Source organism: Vulpes vulpes, chromosome 3, assembly GCF_048418805.1.
Source record: "Vulpes vulpes isolate BD-2025 chromosome 3, VulVul3, whole genome shotgun sequence".
Classification (NCBI taxonomy): Eukaryota; Metazoa; Chordata; class Mammalia; order Carnivora; family Canidae; genus Vulpes; species Vulpes vulpes.
In genome coordinates, this window is record NC_132782.1 from 90,704,801 (window position 1) to 90,724,439 (window position 19,639).

Sequence of the window (19,639 nt, forward strand, 5' to 3'; positions counted from 1 at the left end):
GAGTGGGAGGATCCCCTGTAGTCCTGCTGCCACCTGGGTGTCCTGGGCCTGGCCCCCCGGTCAGACACCCTGAAGGTCCCTTTACCCTTGCTCCAGACTCCTGACTGGGACTAACACTGCAAGGAGGGGGAGTTGGGAGGGATGGGGTAGGGGAGCGGGAGGGGGCAAGGGGTGAGGGCAGGGGGAAGACAGGGGTTGTAGGAGGGGTGGGGAGAGAGGCAGGAGGGATGGGATGGGCAGGTGAGGGTGAGAGGGCAGAGGGTGGGGGCCGGGGGCCAGGCGGGGTCAAAAGGACCTTTGTGTCCTGTGCCCTTGGCCTCTAGTTTGCCTGTTGAAAGCGCACATCTCAGCAGTCTTTGGTGTGTTTAGGGGCCAATGACACCAAAGTCACTTTTAGGACATTTCCACCTGGGAGAGAACCCGTACGCTTAGCCGTCTGGTGCACAGGCCAGAGGATGTTCCTGTGCTGTGTGTCCCCACCGCCGTGCCCGTGGTGGGCACTTCCATGAAAGGGCCAGCAGGTGGCCCTGCGTCTGCTTCTCTCACGGAGTGCCCCCCGCCCCCACCCCGTCCAGGGTCACCCAGGTTCTGGTGGGTCAGGGCTCTGCTCCTTTTTACGAGAAGGTAACATCCACCATATGGCTGGGCCTTGTTCTGTCTGCCCGCCTATCTGTGCACAAGCACCTGGATGCTTCCCCGAGGCTGTGTTTTGGTCAAGAGACGCGTGCATGCAGGGAGCCAGTGACCGTGTGGGGCCCCCATGGCGTCCCCCCCACAATGCACAGTGAGCCCTCTCGTGGAGAGTCCTTATTCAGTGGACCAGGTGACTGGAGGGATAGTGGCCGCCAGGCAGGTGCACCTTTGCCCCCACAGGGCCAGTGGTGGCTCTTGGAAGCCTCATCCCTGAGGGTCCGAGGCCCCACGTCTGTAATTTCTCACAGATTTGGCTCCATTTCCCTCCCCGGCGGCTTCTGGGCCCCCCGGCCTGCATCTGAAGGCCTCTGCTGCACCCCTGCACTCTGGCCCCAGGTCCTTCCCGGCCGCATCCCCATGGGGTCTTCATGCAGCATTTCTGGGTCTTGAGTGACCCCGGGCATCTCAGGCCGTGGTCTGGAGTCTCTTGTGCTGTCCTGTCCGCCTTGCCATGCGCAGCCTTGGCCCCTCGCGGGCGCACGTCGGCGCTTCCGCTTTCTCGTGTTCTTCTATATTTGGGGATCTAACCCTCCGAGGTGGTAGTAGGAGACGTTTTTTTCTGGGTTGTCTTTTGACTTTGCTCGAGGTGGTTTTTGCAGTGGAAACTTATTTACTTTGATGTAGTCAAATTTGTCAGTCTTCCGTGGTTTCAGGGGTTCTAGGGTGTGTAGATGGTCCCGCTTGGCCCCAGGCCTGGTCTGACTCATCACGGCATCACCGAGGTAGAGCTCACACCCCAGGCAGTTCCCGGGCGAGGCTGTGGCCCATCGGTTTCACCACGTCGCCCGGCCGCGCAGCCATCCCCCCTGCCTGATCTTGGAATGTTTCCCCCAAATGACCACCTCCCCAGCCCCCGCTGGAAGCAGGGAGTCTGCCTTCTGCTCCAATGGATGCGCTCCTCCGGACGGGTCAGGTCACTGCTCCCATGTCCCCCCGTGCTCTCTGTGACTCCCCCCCCCAGGGAGCACCACGTGTCCGGGCTTCACCCACGAGGTGGCAGGTGTCCACGCCACACACCCCTCTATCGCAGAGTAATTCCCGCTGTGTGGACGGACCACATTCGGCTTACGCACCCGCCCGTCCAGCCCCGGGCCTGGGGTCATCTCACTGGCAGCTCCCGTGCACGCTGCCTCTGGGAACAGTCTGGGCGAGCTCTCGGGGCGGGGGCTGGAGTGGCCTCTCCTGGACTGGGTGGCACGGCCATGTCGGAAGGGACCTGCTGGTCACCGGGGCACGTGCCCACTGGCCGTGCATGACTGTTCCAGTCCCCCCAACGTGCTGCCCTGCTGGCCTCCGGGCCGGGTCACCCTCAGGGCTGCAGGTGGTCTCTCGCTGTGGGGTTGACTTGCGTTTCCCGAATAATGAGTGATGTGAGCATCTTTTCATATGTCTGTTGGCCACTTGTGTGTGTTCTTTGGACAAATGTCCATTCAGATCCTTCACTGATTTTAAACACGGGTTGTCTTTTTATTCTTGAGCCAGGAGCTTTGACTTGGAGTCCTTCATATATTCTGGACACGAGCACCTCGTCAGATACGGTATTTGCAAATAGCGTTTCTCCTTCTGTGAGGTATCTTTTAACTTTCCTTTTTAAATAAAATGTTCGAAATGCTCCAAGTGCAGTTGATATTCTTCAGGAGCTCTAGGTTTAATTCCTGAGGTGAAAGTCACGACTCCACCGTTTTGAAGTGAGCAGTCCCGTGGCATTGATCGCATTCCTGGGTTTGTGCAGCCACCACTGGTGTCTGGTTCCAGGGTGTTCCCATCACCTCCGAGGAGACGTCCTCCTGTCCCTGCTGGGCTGCGTCCCACCTTGGGCGTCACCCCTTCTGGCCCCTTCGTGTGAAGACAGCCACTCACTGTGGCCTTTAGCGTCCGGATTCTTTCATTCAGCATAATGTTTGCGTGCCCTCGACGGCATCCTTTGAAGCACATACATTTTTAGTTTTGATGAAGTTCCATTTTTTTCTTTTGTTTGTGCTTTGGGGATCACATCTAAGAAACCATTTCTTCGTCCAAAGTCACAAAGATTTCCTCCCATATTTTCCTAAAATTATTTTTTAAATTGTACCATGGTTTTTATCTACTACTTTTACTGTTTAGTTTTGGAAATCACATCTTTAATTCAGTTGGAGCTTTTTTGACTGAAAGTTTGTGTCCAAATGCACTTTGTCTGATGGTTTCACAGTTTCCTGCCCCCACTGCTGACACGAATGGACATCCCTCCCCCCATCCATCCTATTAAATCTAATATCGAATATCAGAACTTCCTGGATCTATTTCTGGACCTTGTATTGGTTGGATTGATTAGGCTTTCTGGTCAGTATCAGGTTTTAATATCTGGTAGGAAGAGTCTTTGCAGAATTTTCTAGAACGTTTTTGCTTGTTAATTTTTAAAATGAACTTTATAACCATTGCTAGCTTTAAAAAATCCTATCCCTGTTTTGTTTTGCCATGTTTGACAACTTCAAAGATGACACAGAGGGACATCAGGAGAACATGCGTCTCTCTGGGCAGGGTTTCTTGTGCATCCCTCAGAACGCGTCCGTTTTGTCTTTGTGGAGACTGAACATTTCTCATGAGGCTGGTCCTTCGTATTTTGCCTAGTTCTTGACTGATGTTTTAGATAGAAGAGCAGCTGATTTTGGAATTCTAATTTGGTACCAGCCTTACTGTTGGTGTTTTTTTCCGGTTGACCCACTTGGGTCGGCCTTGGTCACGACCCGATAGTCCTCAAAGCTCAGTGTCTTTAGAAGAAAGGCTTTCCGCCAGGGCGTCGGGAAGGAGGCAGGAGTGGAGCGGAAGGAATCTCCTCCGCCCTCTTCGCCCTCCAGGCCGCGTGCACTCCCTGCTGCCCAATCTTTGCACCAGCCCAGGCATCTCCTCCCACATGCCGGGCATTGCCCCCAGGGCCTTTGCACCTGCTGCTCCCCCACTGCTTGTGTAAGTAGTCTGCTCCAGGTTCCTGACCCCTGCCGCCCACCCTTCGCTGCCCCGGGCCCTCACTGTGTCTAGTACTCAAGGGCTGCCTGCTGGGCATGGGCCAGATGAGTGGAGAGCAGGCCTCACCTGAGATGAGGATGGGGCACCTCGAGCAGAGGGACAGCTCTGCAGCCCTGGGGGACACGAGGAGGGCCCAGGATCTCTGCCACCCTCTCCAGGGCCCCTTCCACCTGCTGTGGAACTGGAGGTGCTGTCTCTGTGGCTGTTGTGGACTGCTTCCCCTGGGACAGGAGGGGCTGGGGGCCACCAGGGCTCTGGGGTCAGCCGGCCCCTGCCCCAGGCCTCGGCCTCCAGGAGCACTGACCCCGTCCTCCCTCTGCAGTTCATGGCCTCCCACGGGAACGACGTTGCGAGGGACACATACGAGTCCAAAGTGCCTCCCTTCTACTACCGGCCCACGTTTTCCGACTGTCAGTAAGTCACAGCGGGGTTCTCTCGGGCTGGAGTTGGGAGGACCCGCTGGGCACTGGCTGCCACCCCCAGAGCGGGGGAGGATGGCCGAGTCCCCAAGCCTGGTGATGGGGTGGTGGCCAGTGGCTGGAGGGAGGGCAGTGAGGCCTCACTGTGGGTCTCCGCATGCATCTCCGGGGGCCTCAAGTGCCCCCAGGTGGTCAGAGGAGGATGTTGAGAAGGTCCGGGGGGGTGTCCACCCCATCCAGGCTCCCCTTCTCCCAGCATTTCTTTTTTTTTTTTTTTTTTAAGATTTTATTTATTTATTCATGAGAGACACAGAAAGAGAGAGAGAAACAGAGACACAGGCAGAGGGAGAAGCAGGCTCCATGCAGGGAGCCTGACATGGGACTCGATCCGAGGTCTCTAGGATCAGGCCCTGGGCTGAAGGCGGTGCTAAACCGCTGAGCCACCAGGGCTGCCTTCTCCCAGCATTTCTTGACCTCCCTGAACCCCCTGCCTCCCTGGGCACCGCCCCCCAGGACGCCATGTCCCTCTGTGCTCCCAGGGTAGGACAGGCCCCTTGGGCATCACTCAAACCCCCCAACTGGCCTGCCTCTGCTGGCTGCTGTCCACAGTGGCGCAGCCACGGCTTGGAGATGACAGCTCTCTTTTGACAAGGGTGCTCCCAGGGCCCAGAGGGGTTGGGTGAATTTCTTAGGGTGATACAGATCCCAGCAGATAAGCTGGAACCAAGACTTGGGATGTGGGGTCTCCTCTGGGAGTTCCCAATCCCAGGCATCCCAGACCTGCTCTCAGCCACCTGCCTGGGGCAAACTTCCCTTGATTGGAAAGGAGGGGGAGGACCTGTCCGGGGACACGCTGCTGATGGCCACAGGGTCTCTGGGGACAAGAACCATTGCCAGAGACCCCCCCCCCCGGGGCAGGTACCGGTCACATCCTGAGCCCCCCTGCCCAGCCACTTCTGGGCCCACGGGGAATCTGGAGCCCGAGGCCCTGCCTGGCCATCTCGATATGAATCATCGAGGCCCAGCAGCTGTTGGGATTTTCACTTCAGCTTCAGGCTGCTCCGTGGTCTGCTTATTTGCATGCGTGTCCTGTATCTCCCTTCTGAGTATATGACAAGGGACAGACCGGCCCGCAGGCTCTGTCCTTGTCACAGGATGCCTGGCAGGTTCCTCCATGCCCTGGTCCCTGTAACATGCTCGCAGAGACCATCCCTGCCTCCACCACTCCCTGTCCAGGTGACGGGGCATCCTGGGAGGGAACAAGCTGACCCCGGGCAGGCCTTGCCTTCCAGAAGTCTCTGCTAGGTGAAGTTTGTGGGACCTGAGCCTGCCACCATCCCCACCCTTGGGAGGCACTCAGGCCTGCCCAGGCCACGCCCCTGAGGCCCAGGGGGGTACAGATGCCTGCAGGGGTGGGATCCCAGCCCCTCACAGGGAAACCTGACCAGGCAGCCATGAGACCAGCTAGGAGTGGTGGCCAACACACTCAGCTCACTGTGGGGTGTGGTTGGGGGCAGGCTGCGGATCCCATGTAGACTGTGGGGTGCAATGTGGTGTGGTGGCAAGGGGCATGGTTTGAATCACTCGGTAAACTGTAGGGTGCAGCATCCCCACCTAGGAGCAGGGCCCCTTGCAGGATGGGGGTGCAGCAGCCTCAGGGTGTCCTGAGGAGGAACCAGGGGATGTGTGCCCCCTCCCCAGCCTCCCGTCTGGGGCTTGGAGTTCACAGGCAAGTCCACGAGGAGACCACGAGGAACGGTGCTCAGAAGACCTGGGGATGAGGTCACACTCATGTCAGGCAGTGACTCAGAGAGAGGCGGGCATGGGCCCCCTTCCTGTGTCTGCCCCCCGCCCTCGGGTTCAGCCCTGCCTCTGCAGGAAGAAAGTCAGCAGGGCTCCTCCCAGTTTTGCTTCTGCTGTAAGCCAGCCCTCCGCTTCCCTCTTGGGGGCCCGGAAAGAAGGCCAGAGCCCAAAGGTGCCCCTAAGGTGCCCCCAAGCCCTCAGTGGGCAGGGTTCCCAGCTGGACGGGGCAGGGACAAAACCCCAGCCAGGTCAGCTCACCTCCTGGAGGCTGGCCATTGGGATGTGCGGGGCGCGTCTCCTGAGCCCCCTCCTGGGCTTGCACACGGCTGTCCTGTGTCCAGACCCCCTCTCTGGGGGCGCCCCACTCCAGCCTGATGCATTGTGATGTGTTAATCCACAACCATCTTCCTTCTGAATGGGCCCATCTGTAAGGTGCTGGTGGTTAGGATTCCAACATATTTTTGGGGTGGTGGATGCAATTCAACACATAGCTGGGCCAGAAATCAGGCAGATTAAATGATAGGAGGTCTGGCTTTGCCTTGGGGAGTTCAGAGGGCACAGGCAGGTGGGGACGGCAGCCGTGCCTGGGTCCTCAGTTTCCCCATGGTACAAAGGAAGAAAGCGACACTGCCTGGTGAGCTGCCCACCCTGCGGGAGGGGAAGCAGGCCCCAAGGGCAGTCACCTCCCCAGGAGGGAGAGGCCAGGCCCAGCCCTCTGGGCAGAGGGACCTGAGCGTAGGACTCTGCCGCTGACGGGACCAGGGCAGCAGGGTGGTTGGGAGCGGCAGTCCAACGCCAGCACCCGACGTGGTGGATGAGCCCGCAGACAGCCACGCTCCTGCAGGGGGTTCCACGGATGTGCCCCCAGCTCGCACCAGCCTCAGGGGGCGGAAGGAAGGGGCCTGCTGCCTGCCGGCGCTAAGGACGCCCCGATGGGCTGTGGGAAGGTGGGAGGCCCGCCCTGAGTGGGGGCAGAGCGGGGCGCTCCAGGGCTGGGCAGGGTAGGGTGGGGGCTCCCAGAGGTTGTCACCCTGTACACCTGGCTGCCCCCGGCCCTCCGCTCCAGGCCGTGGCAGTCCGTCCGGCACACATCCAGCTCTGCATTTGCTCTGGGTTGCAGGGGGGGCACCCATGTCAACCCCGAGGGCCCTGGCACCAGTGGAGGAGCCCTGAGGCCTGTCTCCCCCAAGTTCCTGAGAGCACAGGCAGGTTTTCGGTTTCAGGAGCAGCGTCAGACGGGAGTGTGGGCCTCCCTCGTCATGAGGCTTGGTGCACAGTGGGAACCCCCTTTGGTGCTGGTTTTCCCTGGTATAGGAGGCTGGCCAGATGGCCTCAGCAGCTGGGGAAGGGTGCACCCTGGCCTTGCCGGGGCCCCGGGTGGCTGAGTGGCTTGGGAGAGCTCTGCTGGGCAGGGTGGGGACTCCCCCGGGCGCCTGCTCCCCCAGCTTCCTCCTGCTGCTGCTGGGAGCCTCAGGGACGAGGCACCCAGGCCAAGTGCTCCATGCAGGACGTCCAGCACAGACGGCCACACTCCCCGCCCGATTCTGTGTACGCGCAGTGTCCACGCGGCAGTGGGCTGTGGCTGGGGGCCGGGTCACGGGGGTCCTCTCTGGGGTAATGGCGGTACAGCCTCGGGAGAGACTGGGACCTCTGTTTTTGATGCTTTCCGTGGCCACATTTGATGATACATGAATTGGAGCTAATTTTTTTTAAAGTTTATTTTAGTCATTTCTACCCCCAACATGGGGCTTGAACTTATGACCCTAAGATCAAGAGTTGCATACTCCACTGGCTGAACCCACCAGATGCCCCTAGAACTAATTTTTTTTTCCATGTATTTTTAAAAGATTTATTTATCAGGCGCCTGGGTGGCTCAGATGGTGAAGCATCGCCTTCAGCTCAGGTCATGGGCCCAGGATCAAGTCCTGCATCGGGCTCCCTGCTCAGCGGGGCGTCTGCTTCTCCCTCTGCCCCTCCCCCACTCCTGCTCCTTTTCTGTCTCTCGCTCAAATAAATAAATAAATAAAATCTTTAAAAAAAAGAGAGAGAATTGTTTATTTATTTTAGAGCACAAGCAGGCAGAGGGGCAGAGGGAGAGAGTCCTGAGCAGACTCCACGCTGAGCACAGGACGTGAGGCTCGATCTCATGGCCCTAAGATGATGACGTGACCTGAAACCAAGTCAGGCGCCAAACTAACAGAACCACCAGGTGCCCCAGAGCTAATTTTTTTTTTTTTATTAGTGGTAAAACTATCTGATTAGCAAATGATTTAAAAATCAAAGCTGGTGGGATCCCTGAGTGGCGCAGCGGTTTGGCGCCTGCCTTTGGCCCAGGGCGTGATCCTGGAGACCCGGGATCGAATCCCACGTTGGGCTCCCGGTGCATGGAGCCTGCTTCTCCCTCTGCCTGTGTCTCTCTCTCTCTCTCTCTCTCTCTCTCTGACTATCATAAATAAAAAAAAATTAAAAAAAAAATCAAAGCTGGTGGCCCTTCCACCCTGCCGTCTGGAGGTGGTGGACACGGGTTCCTTCAGGGACCTTGTGCCCACGGTGTTCCAGGAGCCTCCGTGAGCCCCGCGGTCGGGCTCAGCACGATGCTCACTCTCTTCCCCAGACTCCTGAGGGAGCAGTGGATCCGGGCCAAGTACGAACGGCAGGAGTTCACACACCCCGACAAGCAGGAGCCCTACTCCGCAGGTAAGGCCCAGCCCCCTGGGCCCCTGGCCCTCTGTCCCTGTTTCTCTGTCCCTCCGTCCCTAGCTCTCAGTCTCTGGGCCCCTCCTGCCCACTCCTGGCACTGGCGACAAATTTCGGATCTGGAGGATGGCTCGTTGGTCTCGGCTGGTGTCAGGTGCTCAGGCCCCGCACCCGGGCAGCCCTAGCTCAGACAAGGCTGGTGCCATGGGGACAGCAGGGCTGCGCTGGGCTGTGTGTGGGGTGAGCAGGTGCAGCACGATAGGACCAGAGGCCTCGGCCCAGGTGGGAAGGTGGGACTTGGGCCTGCCTCTGGGACCTGGAGCGGCCCTCCCAGGAAAAAGTTGGGTCTGGGTTCCAGAAGTGGGGGTGCCTGTGGGGCAGCAACACCGACAGACCTCTCCACTGCGGGTATGTTTGGGTCCATCCCAGGCACTCAGTCCGCGACAGCGAGTCTCTCCCTCTGCCTCCTGCCACGCGGAGCTCAGGAGGTGGTAACAGCCAATGACAAGCTGGGGTCCTTCCTGCCTAAAACTCTATCCCTGTCTCAGGCCCAGGGTCCCCCACAGAACCCATTCCTCCTAACTCCCGGTGCCACTGGCTGTGCTTCCTCTTGGGTGTGTGTGAGACATCAGGCCAGGGGCAGGGGGACTACAGGAGGGCACGTTAGCAGGCCCCGAGCCGGGGGCCTTGAAGGCCACTGCTGTATAGACAGCGGCTTCTCCATCAGCCCCTCCAGGGCCAGCAGAAGGAGCAGAGGCCCCCATCCCACTTGCCTGCACTGGGGCCCTCACCAAGCTGTCACACAGGGGGGAGCCCAGTGCACTAAGAACCCCCTAGGGACCCAGGGAGCCCCCGGACCATGGCCCCATACAGCCTCTAAATCTCACCTCACTGCATAGGCCTCCCCAGTGCCCCCCACATGCCCTCCTGGGTCTCCCGGGAGGAAGGACATCCAGGGGCCCCACACTCCACGGTCTCTGAGGCCTGGCCGGCCAGGTACCCCTAAACCTAGAGCCTGTGCAGGCCCCTGCTGAGATGGAGGGAGCAGGCCCCCAGCACCTCCGAGTCCCCTATCACCAGCCCCAGTGTCGGGGTAGGGGAGCAGGTGCACCTGAGGGCTGGCGACCCCAGAGGTGTCCCTGGCCCTGCGGTTCCTCTGAGGCCCCCTCCCCCAGCCATGTGAGGAGCGTCAGGGGATTCCCTGGGCACTTCCTGCCACAGGCGCACTTTCTCAGGCTCAGGGGATGACACGCCCACCTGGCCACGCCAACGCAGAAGTCTGGCCCCTCCAACAGGGAGGAAGGGAGACCGACACCTCAGGCTCGGGAAAGGCCCTGGCCCCGGGAGCCACACAATGCCCAGGCTGGCGGCTGCGACCCCCATGGGTCAGCAGGGCTACAGGGACCTGCAGGGGGCTGGGGCTTGGAGGGTGAGTGGGGTGCAGCCCCCCAGCCGCACCCGGGGCCTCCTGGTGGGGAGAGCACAGTTGTCTGGGGGATGCCAGGCACCAAAGTTGGACATGAGGGCAGCAAGATAGGCCACAGGGCACAGATCAGGGCTCAGCCCTACCGACAGAAGAGGTCCACTGATCACCAGGGGCGAAAGGGACCGTCAGCAGGCAAAGGCCCCCACAGAGCAGGGGTGGCCTGGGCCACACTGGACGCCAATAGCCGTGGAAGCTGGGGGGAGCGGGATTTGCACGTCTCAGCATGTCCTCCCCTGGGCGTGGATGGGGTGGAGGAAACGGGCCTGGCTGGCGGAGAAGCTGTCGGACCTGCTTCCCCTGGTGTGGACGGGGCACCGGTGCCCGGACGGCGTGGCTGCCATGGCATTCCTGCCGGAAAATGCAAAGCCTCGCCCCGGCCCTGAGGAGACGCCAGGCAGACCCCGCCCGAGGGACCCTGACCGGAAAAGCTGACCAACACCCCTCAGAGGTGTCAGGCCTGGAGTGGTTGGCACGTGCGGGCCCAGACGGCATTGCGGGGCCGCGGGGCCCTCGTGAGGCTGCCGGGAAGGGGGTTAGTGGTGTGGTGCGAGGGGACTGTCCGGCTCTGAGGACCCGATCGCAGCCACCTGCGTGCGGAACTACCTGCTGGCTCCCCTCGGGTCAGTGCCCAGGCATCCGAGTGCAGACAGGCCAGGCATGACCCCGTGTCAGGGAGGGGGCATGAGGAGGCCACAGAGCCTGGCGCTCCCTGCCCGCGGCCAGGGTCACGGGTGTGTGCAGATAAGGCGCCTCCACCTGTGCCACCCCGGCTCACGGGTGACCCGGGTGACAGCTGCTCCTGGCTCCCGCCCCTTGCCACGCCCCGCCCTGAGCCACAGCCTCAATGGCCGCCTTTCACGGGGTGGACAATGCCCCCCTGTTGTCCCGAGGGCCAGGCCGCCAGGCTGCCCCCAGTCACCGACAGACACGGCACTTCCTGCCGGGGCTTCAGCCCCCATCCCACTGCCTCCCCTCTGTGCAAAGCAGGGCTGGTCCCAGAGCTGCCGCCCCGCCCCACTGTTGTCCTGTCACAGGGCGAGCAGAGCTGGGGGGCTGAGGGCTGGGGCCTCCCTGCATGTCAGAGCCCAGCCCTGTGCCTCAGTTCCCCTTCTGTGTAGCAGGGAGGACACGGTACTCAGTGTGGGGTCATCACTGGAAGCATGAACTGGTGTCAGGTGCAGGGCACCCAGTGGGCATCCCTGGGGTGGCTGGTGCACGTCCAGTGGACTGAGGGCATTTGTGGGGTTTGGCCTATGTGCTCCCTCCAGCCCCCACTGGACTCGGGACTGTTGGCCACTTCCTGCAGCGTCCTCTGTGTGGGGATCAGGGTGTGGGACACGTGGAGTTGGCCGTGCAGAAGGTTGTGCCAGGCCCCCAGCGAGGGGCTGGGGTAGCAGGGAGGGAGTGACAAAGGAGGTGAGGCCAGGCCCTCACGTCAGCCTCTGGGGGAGTAGAGCCAGGTCCTGGCTCCGTGCCTGGAGGACACCTTTCCTCCGGGCCTCCCCTGGCAGAAGCCACATGGCCTGGGGGCCCATCTCCTGCCTTGGGAGGGTCACCCGGGGTCTGGCCACAGAGCACCCAGCCCGGGCCACCTGGTAAGCCCTACTGCCCCCAGAGGGAGGCCGCGTGTCCCTGCTCCCGTCAAGAAATCAACATGTCACCTATTCACATAAGCTGCGGTCCAGCTGCGAGCCCCGTGCCCCAGGCAGGGGACAGTTCTATGAGCTGTGACAAAGGCAGGTGGGTGACAGTCCCGTTCTGTGGGCCCCCACTCTGCCCCATGGCCCAGCCTCGCACCTCTTCCAGTGTCATCCACGGATCCAGCTGCGTGGCACCTCTTGGGCCTGGTTCTGTTCATTCACCCGAGGTCGCCCCTTCCTGGGCGCAGAGTGGTGTTGAGTGCGCAGAGGAGTTCCCCAGCCGGGGGACGTTGGGTTGTGTCCAGTTCGAGACCCCTGAACGCTGTGCGCAGGCTTTCGTTCTCTCCGGGTCGTGTGAGAAGCAGATGGCACCTCCTCGTTAATTTAAACAAGCTGTTTCCAGACCGACCGCGCTGTCCTGCAGGCCGTCCGGCAAAGGAGGGGCCGCTGCCCGTGTGCCTGCCTGCACTTGGGACCGTCAGTTTTTGTGGCTTGGTTTGGCCGTTCCGGTGGGTGGGCAGTGGGGTCCCGTCACCACCAACGGTGCTGAGGATCCTGTGTGCGCTTCCTCCAGGCCGTCCACGGGGCTTCTGCGAGGAGGCAGCGCGTAGGCCCCGGGGGCTGTGCTGGCTCTCCCAGCTTCCAGGCCAGTGGTGCCAGAGCCAGCACAGGGTAGGGCCTGGCACACAGTGGGTGCTGGCTCGCGCTAGGGCCCAGCACACGGTAGGGGTGGGCACACAATAGGCACTCAGCAAATGCTGGGTGAACCATCTGGCCTCTGCCCCAGGACTGGTCAGTCCTTTGGGAGAAAACAGTCCCCTGGCACAGCTGAGCTCCAGGCGTGCATGTCAGGAGGGCACCCCTGGGCTCCATCCTGCTGTGTGTGCTGCGGGATCCCCCTCTCGCAGGGGTGCGGTGGGCAGGGGCGGGGGGAAGGGTGGAGCAGCACAGATACCCCGAGCCAGCGTAGACGCCACGACAGCTCAGAGCCCTGGAGTCTGCAGGGGTCTGGAAACTGCGAGCATGGCCAGGGCCCACAGCCTGGAGGCCCCGGGTGTGGTGGGTGGGAGCCGCCGCAGGCCAGGGCCGGCAGGCGCACCTCACGGGGGAGGCCGGGTGCGAACACGGGCAGGCTGCCCGCTTCAGGCCGAGCGCCAAACAGCCGTCCTGCTGCCGAGGCCAAGTCAGGGACCCCGGCCAGCGCGCGTCCGAAAATATTGCTGCTGCTGTTGCGGTGCCTGAAATTAGGCATCCTGGCGGCTGGCTGTCGGGCGGCACACGGCGCAGGAGCCAGACAGGCTTGGGGCCAGCCAGTCCCTCCAGGCGTGCAGCCTGGGTGCAGCCTGGCGCAGCCAGTGGGAACGGGGTGGATGCTGAGCCGCCTCCCACCCCACTGAGCCCCGCGCCCAGCGCGTCCCGAGGCACTGCTGCCACCTGCTGGGCCGGGTGGGCAAGGCAGGCGGGCAGCCTGCAGAAGGTCAGCGCTTGGTGGCCAGGTGACCTTGGACCAGGACCTCGCGTCTCCCTGCCTCAGCCTCCCCTTCTGTACCATGAGGATAACAACTCGGAAGTCCTTCTGGGGCCGGAATGGGATCATGTGGGTGAAGTGCTCAGCCAGGGCCTCGTCATGGGCGACACGCAGGGGTGCTGGTAGGGACCCTCCTTGCAAATGTCACCACTCCAGCTGCCGGGGAGCAGAAGCCGCATGAGGGTGCTTCCCTGTGTTTGCGGCCTGGCTGACCTGCAGGCAAGTGGACTTCCAGCTTCGCCCTGGGTTGAGCGCTCACACGGCCCGGTGTGTGCTTGGGGACACAGTGGCGCTGTGCGCAGGGAGTCCGGGGGCACAGGCTCCGAGAGAAGAGACGCAGGGACCTCTGAGTGGGAGCAGAGGGGAGAGGCCCCATCTGGCGCCGTCCCGCGACAGACTGAGCGGCACCAGCTGCCCCCTCCCGACGCCGGGCTGCTGCCTTCTTAGGGCTGCATGACTCAAGAACAGAGAAGATAGCCCGCGTCTCCGTGCCGTCAGGGAGCGGCCTGCCAGGGCCACGGGGGGGCGGGGACGGGGGGCGCAGCTGCCAGGGTCCCAGCTCCACGGGCGGCTGAGAGGACGAATGGTGGGCCCCACCCGCCGCCCTGGCCCCCCCTCCCGTCACGGGCGGCCCCGGGTGGCACTGCACAGGGAGAGCCCCGAAACCCAGGACAGCAGAGACTGTCGGGCGGCTTGTGTGGGAACCCGCAGACCCTGCCTGTGACCAGCAAACCCCCGTGGATTGCACCAAGGGGCTTGAGCGTGTGGGCCACCCAACTGGGCGTGAGAGGAAGGAGCTGCGGGCCCGGCTCACTGGGCACAGGGTCCTGGGGCGGGCATCGCACCCAGGGACGGGAAGGGACGGGACGGGGTGGAAGTCACCAGGAAGCATTCCCTTCCAACCGCTGCTGGAACAACTGGCTGCAAAATTTGTGCCTTAAAATGACAGACTGACCGTCCCGAGGGTCGGGGGCTGCAGTGAAGGTGGGAGCAGGGCTGGCTCCTCCCCACGTCTTCCACTCGTTTCCGTGGTCACTTCTCCCGCTGCCTCCCCTGTGCGAGGACCCTTGTAGTGACCTCAGGCCCACCTGGACGATGCAGGATGCCCACCCGTCTGCAGACCCTCCTGTCCTGAGGACTCAGCGGCGGGCGCCCTGGTCTGCTCCTCCGCCCCCACCCAGGGTGGCTGCGCAAGTGCACGCTCCAGGTGCGCGCAGGACCCTGCACAAAGGGTAGCACACTGCACCCCCCCCCACATGTGTTTATTGCGCCTCCAGAAAGAGAAAGGTTAACACCCCAAGAGCAAGCAGCAGTGGGCAGCCTGTGGGGGAGGGGGTGGCCCCGGGTCCCGGCACCACGGGCGAGTCTGACTGCACCCACCATGCTTTGCAGCCCTGAGGCCACCAAGACTCCTGGCCGCGGACCAGATGGCTGGCTGGTGTCCTGCCACCTGCACCCTTTCTGCAGGTCGGAATGATGGCCTCCGCGTCCTGACCCTCTGACCCGCACCCTTTCTCCCCAGGGTACCGAGAAGGCTTTCTCTGGAAGCGCGGCCGGGACAACGGGCAGTTTTTAAGCAGGAAGTTTGTGCTGACGGAACGAGAAGGTTCCCTGAAGTATTTCAACAGAAACGATGTGAGTCTGGCCCAGGGCCTGCAAAGGGGGGCGTGCTGTCCCCAGCTGCCCCCTCCTGTGGGGACCCCCATCTGCCCACCCCTTGATCACAGTGGCTCCCTGGGGCCGGGCCTGGGTCAGTCATGGTGGGAACAGAGATGACAAGCCCTTCCCCGCTGGGCTGTCCCCGGCCTGAGAGGGGCGGCCAGGCAGGTTGGGAAGACCCTGTGGCCCAGCGGGGCCTGCCCCTCCCCAGACCAGCTGCAGGTCAGAGCATGCCCCCATGACACACAGAGCCAGAGGGCATCGCAGGACGGCGAGCCAGCCCCTGGGGCGGAGAGGAAAGCCAGGCTGGCAGGGGTGGGGGCACACCAGACAGAGGAGGGGTCTGCTCAGGAGTTGAACACTCGCCCTCCTCATCCCCGGGGAGGCGACTGCTGTTACCTTGGACATACAGGTCAGGAGGCCCAGGCCCAGAGAGGCTTAGTAACTTACCCCAAGCCACACAGCACAGTCAGCACCCACAGGCCCACCCTTGCTTCCAGGCCAAGGAGCCCAAGGCCATCATGAAGATCGAGCATCTGAACGCCACCTTCCAGCCAGCCAAGATAGGCCACCCCCACGGCCTGCAGGTCACCTACCTGAAGGACAACAGCACCCGCAACATCTTTGTCTACCACGAAGATGGGAAGGTGCGTTCTCGGGCTGCCTGGCAGGGGTGGGGAGCTGGGCCGCCCCACCCACTCACACCCAGAGCCTCTGTAGGTTAAGGGTGCAGGGGGGAGGTGCCCAGCAGCCCCTCTGGGTCCGTCCTTGTGTCCACTGGCGGCCCCTCCTCCTCGTTGCTTTGGTGCGTCCGTTTCTACCTTCAGAGCTGGGCTGTAAAGGGCGAAATGTGTCTGCACTTCAGACACACATGTCTGGCGACCACCTCTCAATCTTTTATCGTTAAAATACGCATCAAATTAATCATTTTCATAATGTTTGAGATATGGTTCTGAGGTACTGGGTACATTCATTGTGCCGCCGTACCCCCATCCAGCTCCAGAACATTCTGTCCCCATGACACACTGACCCCCGGCTGCGCCCACTGTCTGCTCTGTGAGTCTGACGATGCCAGGACCTCGTGTGCGTGGTGTCCCCATGTGCATTCTGGTCTGGCTTGTGTCACTCGACCTCACATCCTCAGGGCGTGTCCCCGCGGTAGCAGGTGTCCAGTTCCTTCCAAAGACTGTAGTGTGTATGGACCACATTGTGTTTATCTGTTCCTACCCTGATGGACAGTCGGGTTGCTTCCACGGGCTGGCTGTCACGAAGGATGCTGCTATGAAGTTGGGGGAACAAATCTCTCTCTTAGATCCTACATTCAGTTCTTCTGATTATATAGCCAGATGTGGAATTGTGGGATCACGTGGAAATTATTTCTTTGGGGACCCTCCCCACTGTCGTCCACAGCAGTTTCACAGTTTGCATTCCCACCAACCGGGCACGAGGGTTCTCATGTTTCACATCCTCGCCAACACCTGTTTCTGGGTTCTGATTTTAGCCATTCTGTGTGTGAGGTGCTATCTCATTTTGGTGCAGATTTGCATATCCCTGATGATGAGGGATGTTGAGCATCTTTTCATGTCCTGCTTGACCACTTTGTACGTCTTCAGAGAAAGGCCTATTCAGGTCCCATTTTGCTCATTTTGGATTTGGGTTGTTTTTTCTGGTGTCGTGTTTTAGGGCTTCTCTATATATTCTGGATATTAAGCCTTTATCAGATACAAGACTTGAAAACATTTTCTCCCATCCTGTGGGTTGCCTTTGACTCTGTGGATAGTGTCCCTGGAAGCACAAAATTTCAGAATTTTCATGAAGTCCAATTTCTCTTTTTCTTTTGTTGCCTATGCCTGTGGTGTCAGATCAACAAAATCATCACCATATCCAATGCCATGAAGCTTTTGCCTTGTGTTTTCCTCTAAGATATTTATTGTTCAGGTTTTACATTTAGGTCCTTGATCCATTGAGTTAATTTTTAAAAATATTTTATTTACTTGAGAGAGAAAAGAGAGCATGGGGGTGGGTGGGTGAAGAGGGCAGCCTCAGATGGCACTGAGCAGGGAGCCTGACGGGGGTTTGATCCCAGGCCTCCCCTGTGATCATGACCTGAGCCAAAGGAGCCACCCCGGTGCCCCTCCACTGAGTTAATTTTTATATGTGGTATGAGAGAAGAGTCCAACTTCATTTTTTTCATGTGGCTATCCAGTTCTCCTAGCACCATTTGTTGAAAACACTGTTCTTTCTGGGGATCCCTGGGTGGCTCAGCGGTTTAGCATCTGCCTTCAGCCCAGGGGGTGATCCTGGAGTCCCGGGATCAAGTCCCACATCGGGGTCCCTGCATGGAGCCTGCTTCTCCCTCAGCTATGTCTCTGCTCCTCTCTCTCTCTCTCTCTGTGTGTCTCTCATGAGTAAATGAATAATCTTTTTTTTTTTTTTTATTAAAGAGTGTTCTTTCTTCATTGAATGGTGTTGGCATCCTTTCTCAAAAAAATCATTTGACCCATTTCTGGGCTGTCTTCTATTCTGGTCTATGTCTGCCTTTATGCCAGTGCCATGTTATTTAGACAGTGACTTTGTAATAAGTTTTGAAATTAGAATTGCGATTCCTCCAGTTTTGTTCTTTTTTAGAATTCTTTGGCTACTTGGGTTCCCAGATATTCCAAATGAATTTTGTCAAATATGTGTTATGCATCAACTGAGATGATCACGTGGTTTGTTCTTCCTTCATTCTGTTGTGAGATATTACACTCATCCATTCCCATGTTGAACATCCCTTGCATTTCAGGGATAAATCTCACTTTGTCATGGTGTATGTTCCTTAATATGCTGCTGAACTCTGTGTGCTAGTATTTTCTTGAGGATTTTTTTTTTAAAGATTTTATTTGAGAGAAAGCACATGAGCAGGGGGAGGAGCAGAGAGGGGGAGACATGCTGACTCCCTGTCAAGACCTGAGCCAAAGGCAGATGCTTAGCAGACAGAGCCACACAGGCGTCCCCTAGGCACACTTTAAATACTTCGTTGTCAAGGGCCATTTCTATCACTGCAGAAAGTTCTATCAGACGGTGCTATGTGAGATCTGACAGGAGGGGGAATTCAGTACTTCACAAATCAGGACACAGCAGCAGCTCAGCTGAAAGGTCTCACATTTATTACTGAACCAACCTAATAGAGGAATAGTAACAGAGAGAATCCCTCCCATGGGTGGCCTGCTTCTGGCCAGAGAGGATATTTTGTATGTAGCCTACCTTTTAAAATCTATGAAGACTTACCTGAGGCCTCACGTGTGGTCGATCCCATACGACAGTACAACGTCCATTGGGCACCGGGGAGGAACGCGTGTGCCATCCTAATTGGGTGGACCGTGTGGTCGGACGGGGTTGGTTGCTGGGGCAAGTCCTCCGTGTCCTTACTCCTGTCCGTGTTTCTGAGCATCACTCTGAGTGCAGCATCACTGTCTCCAGCTGTTATTCTAGGCTGGCTATTCCCTTCAGTTCTGTGGGGTTTTGCTTCTTATGTTTTAATGGTCTGTGCTCAGGTGCGTAAATGCTTGTGATTGTTAGATCTTCCTGCTGTATTGAGGATTTTACTCACATGCACTGTCCTTCCTCGTCCCTTGTGACCTTTTCCTGACTTAGTCCGTTTGTGTGATGTTGGTGGAACCAGCTGTCTCCTGGGGACTGTCTGCACGTAACGTGTGTTCCAATCGTTGACTCTCAACCTGCTGTGTCTTTAGATCTCAGCTGAGTCTCTCGTAGACAGCCAGTGGTCGCAGCACATGTTTTTATCCATCCTGCCGTTCTCTGTGTTGACTGGAGAGGCTCTTTCGTTTCCCTTTAAAGGGAACGCTGGTGAGGAGGGGCTTCCTCCTGTCCTGTGCGTTTTGTGTTGTGTGTGGCCTATGGCTTTTTTCTCCCTTGTTTCCTGCATTCCTGTCTCCTTCTGTGTTTAGTTTTTTAGTGAAAAGTTTAAATTCCCTCCTAATTCCTTTTGTGTATATTCTATAGCTCTTTTCTTTGTGGTTGCCATGGGGATTACATTTAGCATACTAAATTTATAACCTTCTAAATCAATTTTATAGTTTATTTATTTTTAAGATTTTATTTATTTATTCATGAGAGACTACAGAGAGAGGCAGAGACATAGGCAGAGGGAGAAGCAGGCCACCCATGGGAGGCCTGTTGTGAGACTGGATCCCAGGACCCCTGGGGTCACAACCTGAGCCAAAGGCAGATGCTCAACCATTGAGCCACCCAGGTGTCCCATTGATTTTACAGTTTGATTTCAGTAACATGCAGAAACCTTCTCCTTCACAGCTGTGTGTACACACCTTTTTGGTTGTCAATGTCAAAGTATTACATTTACACACTCTGTGCCCCAAGATATAATCATTCTTTTAAATGTACTATTTCCTAATGTACGTATAAAATAAGATTTGCAAATACAAACAAGTTTAGTAATGGTAGCTTTTAATTTTTGATTACTTTTTTTGTTTAAAAGCATGAGTCTTAAAAAAAAAAAAAAAAAAAAAGCATGAGTCTTTTAAATCCTATACAGGAGAGTTACAAACCTTTCCTGAGATCATTTCTCCATACGGCTTCAGTTACTACTGTTCTTTCATCTCATCCTTGTTCCTGGTCTGAGGGGGAAAGTGCTCAGTTGTTCCCCAGGGTGTGTGAGGTCAGCTGTAGGTTTGTCCCATGATAAGGCTTT

At 58.6% G+C, this 19,639-nt stretch overlaps 1 protein-coding gene across 3 annotated transcripts in view; it reads left to right on the forward strand.

Moving 5' to 3' along the window:
* Positions 1-19,639, forward strand: part of ADAP1 (ArfGAP with dual PH domains 1) — a 65,872-nt gene that overhangs the window by 40,461 nt on the left and 5,772 nt on the right. For all 3 annotated transcript variants that reach the window (XM_072753357.1, XM_072753356.1, XM_072753358.1), the window contains exons 3-6: positions 4,019-4,110; positions 8,533-8,615; positions 14,792-14,904; positions 15,429-15,575. In XM_072753357.1, coding sequence (XP_072609458.1) covers positions 4,019-4,110; positions 8,533-8,615; positions 14,792-14,904; positions 15,429-15,575 — 435 coding nt within the window. The remainder of the gene's footprint in view (positions 1-4,018; positions 4,111-8,532; positions 8,616-14,791; positions 14,905-15,428; positions 15,576-19,639) is intronic.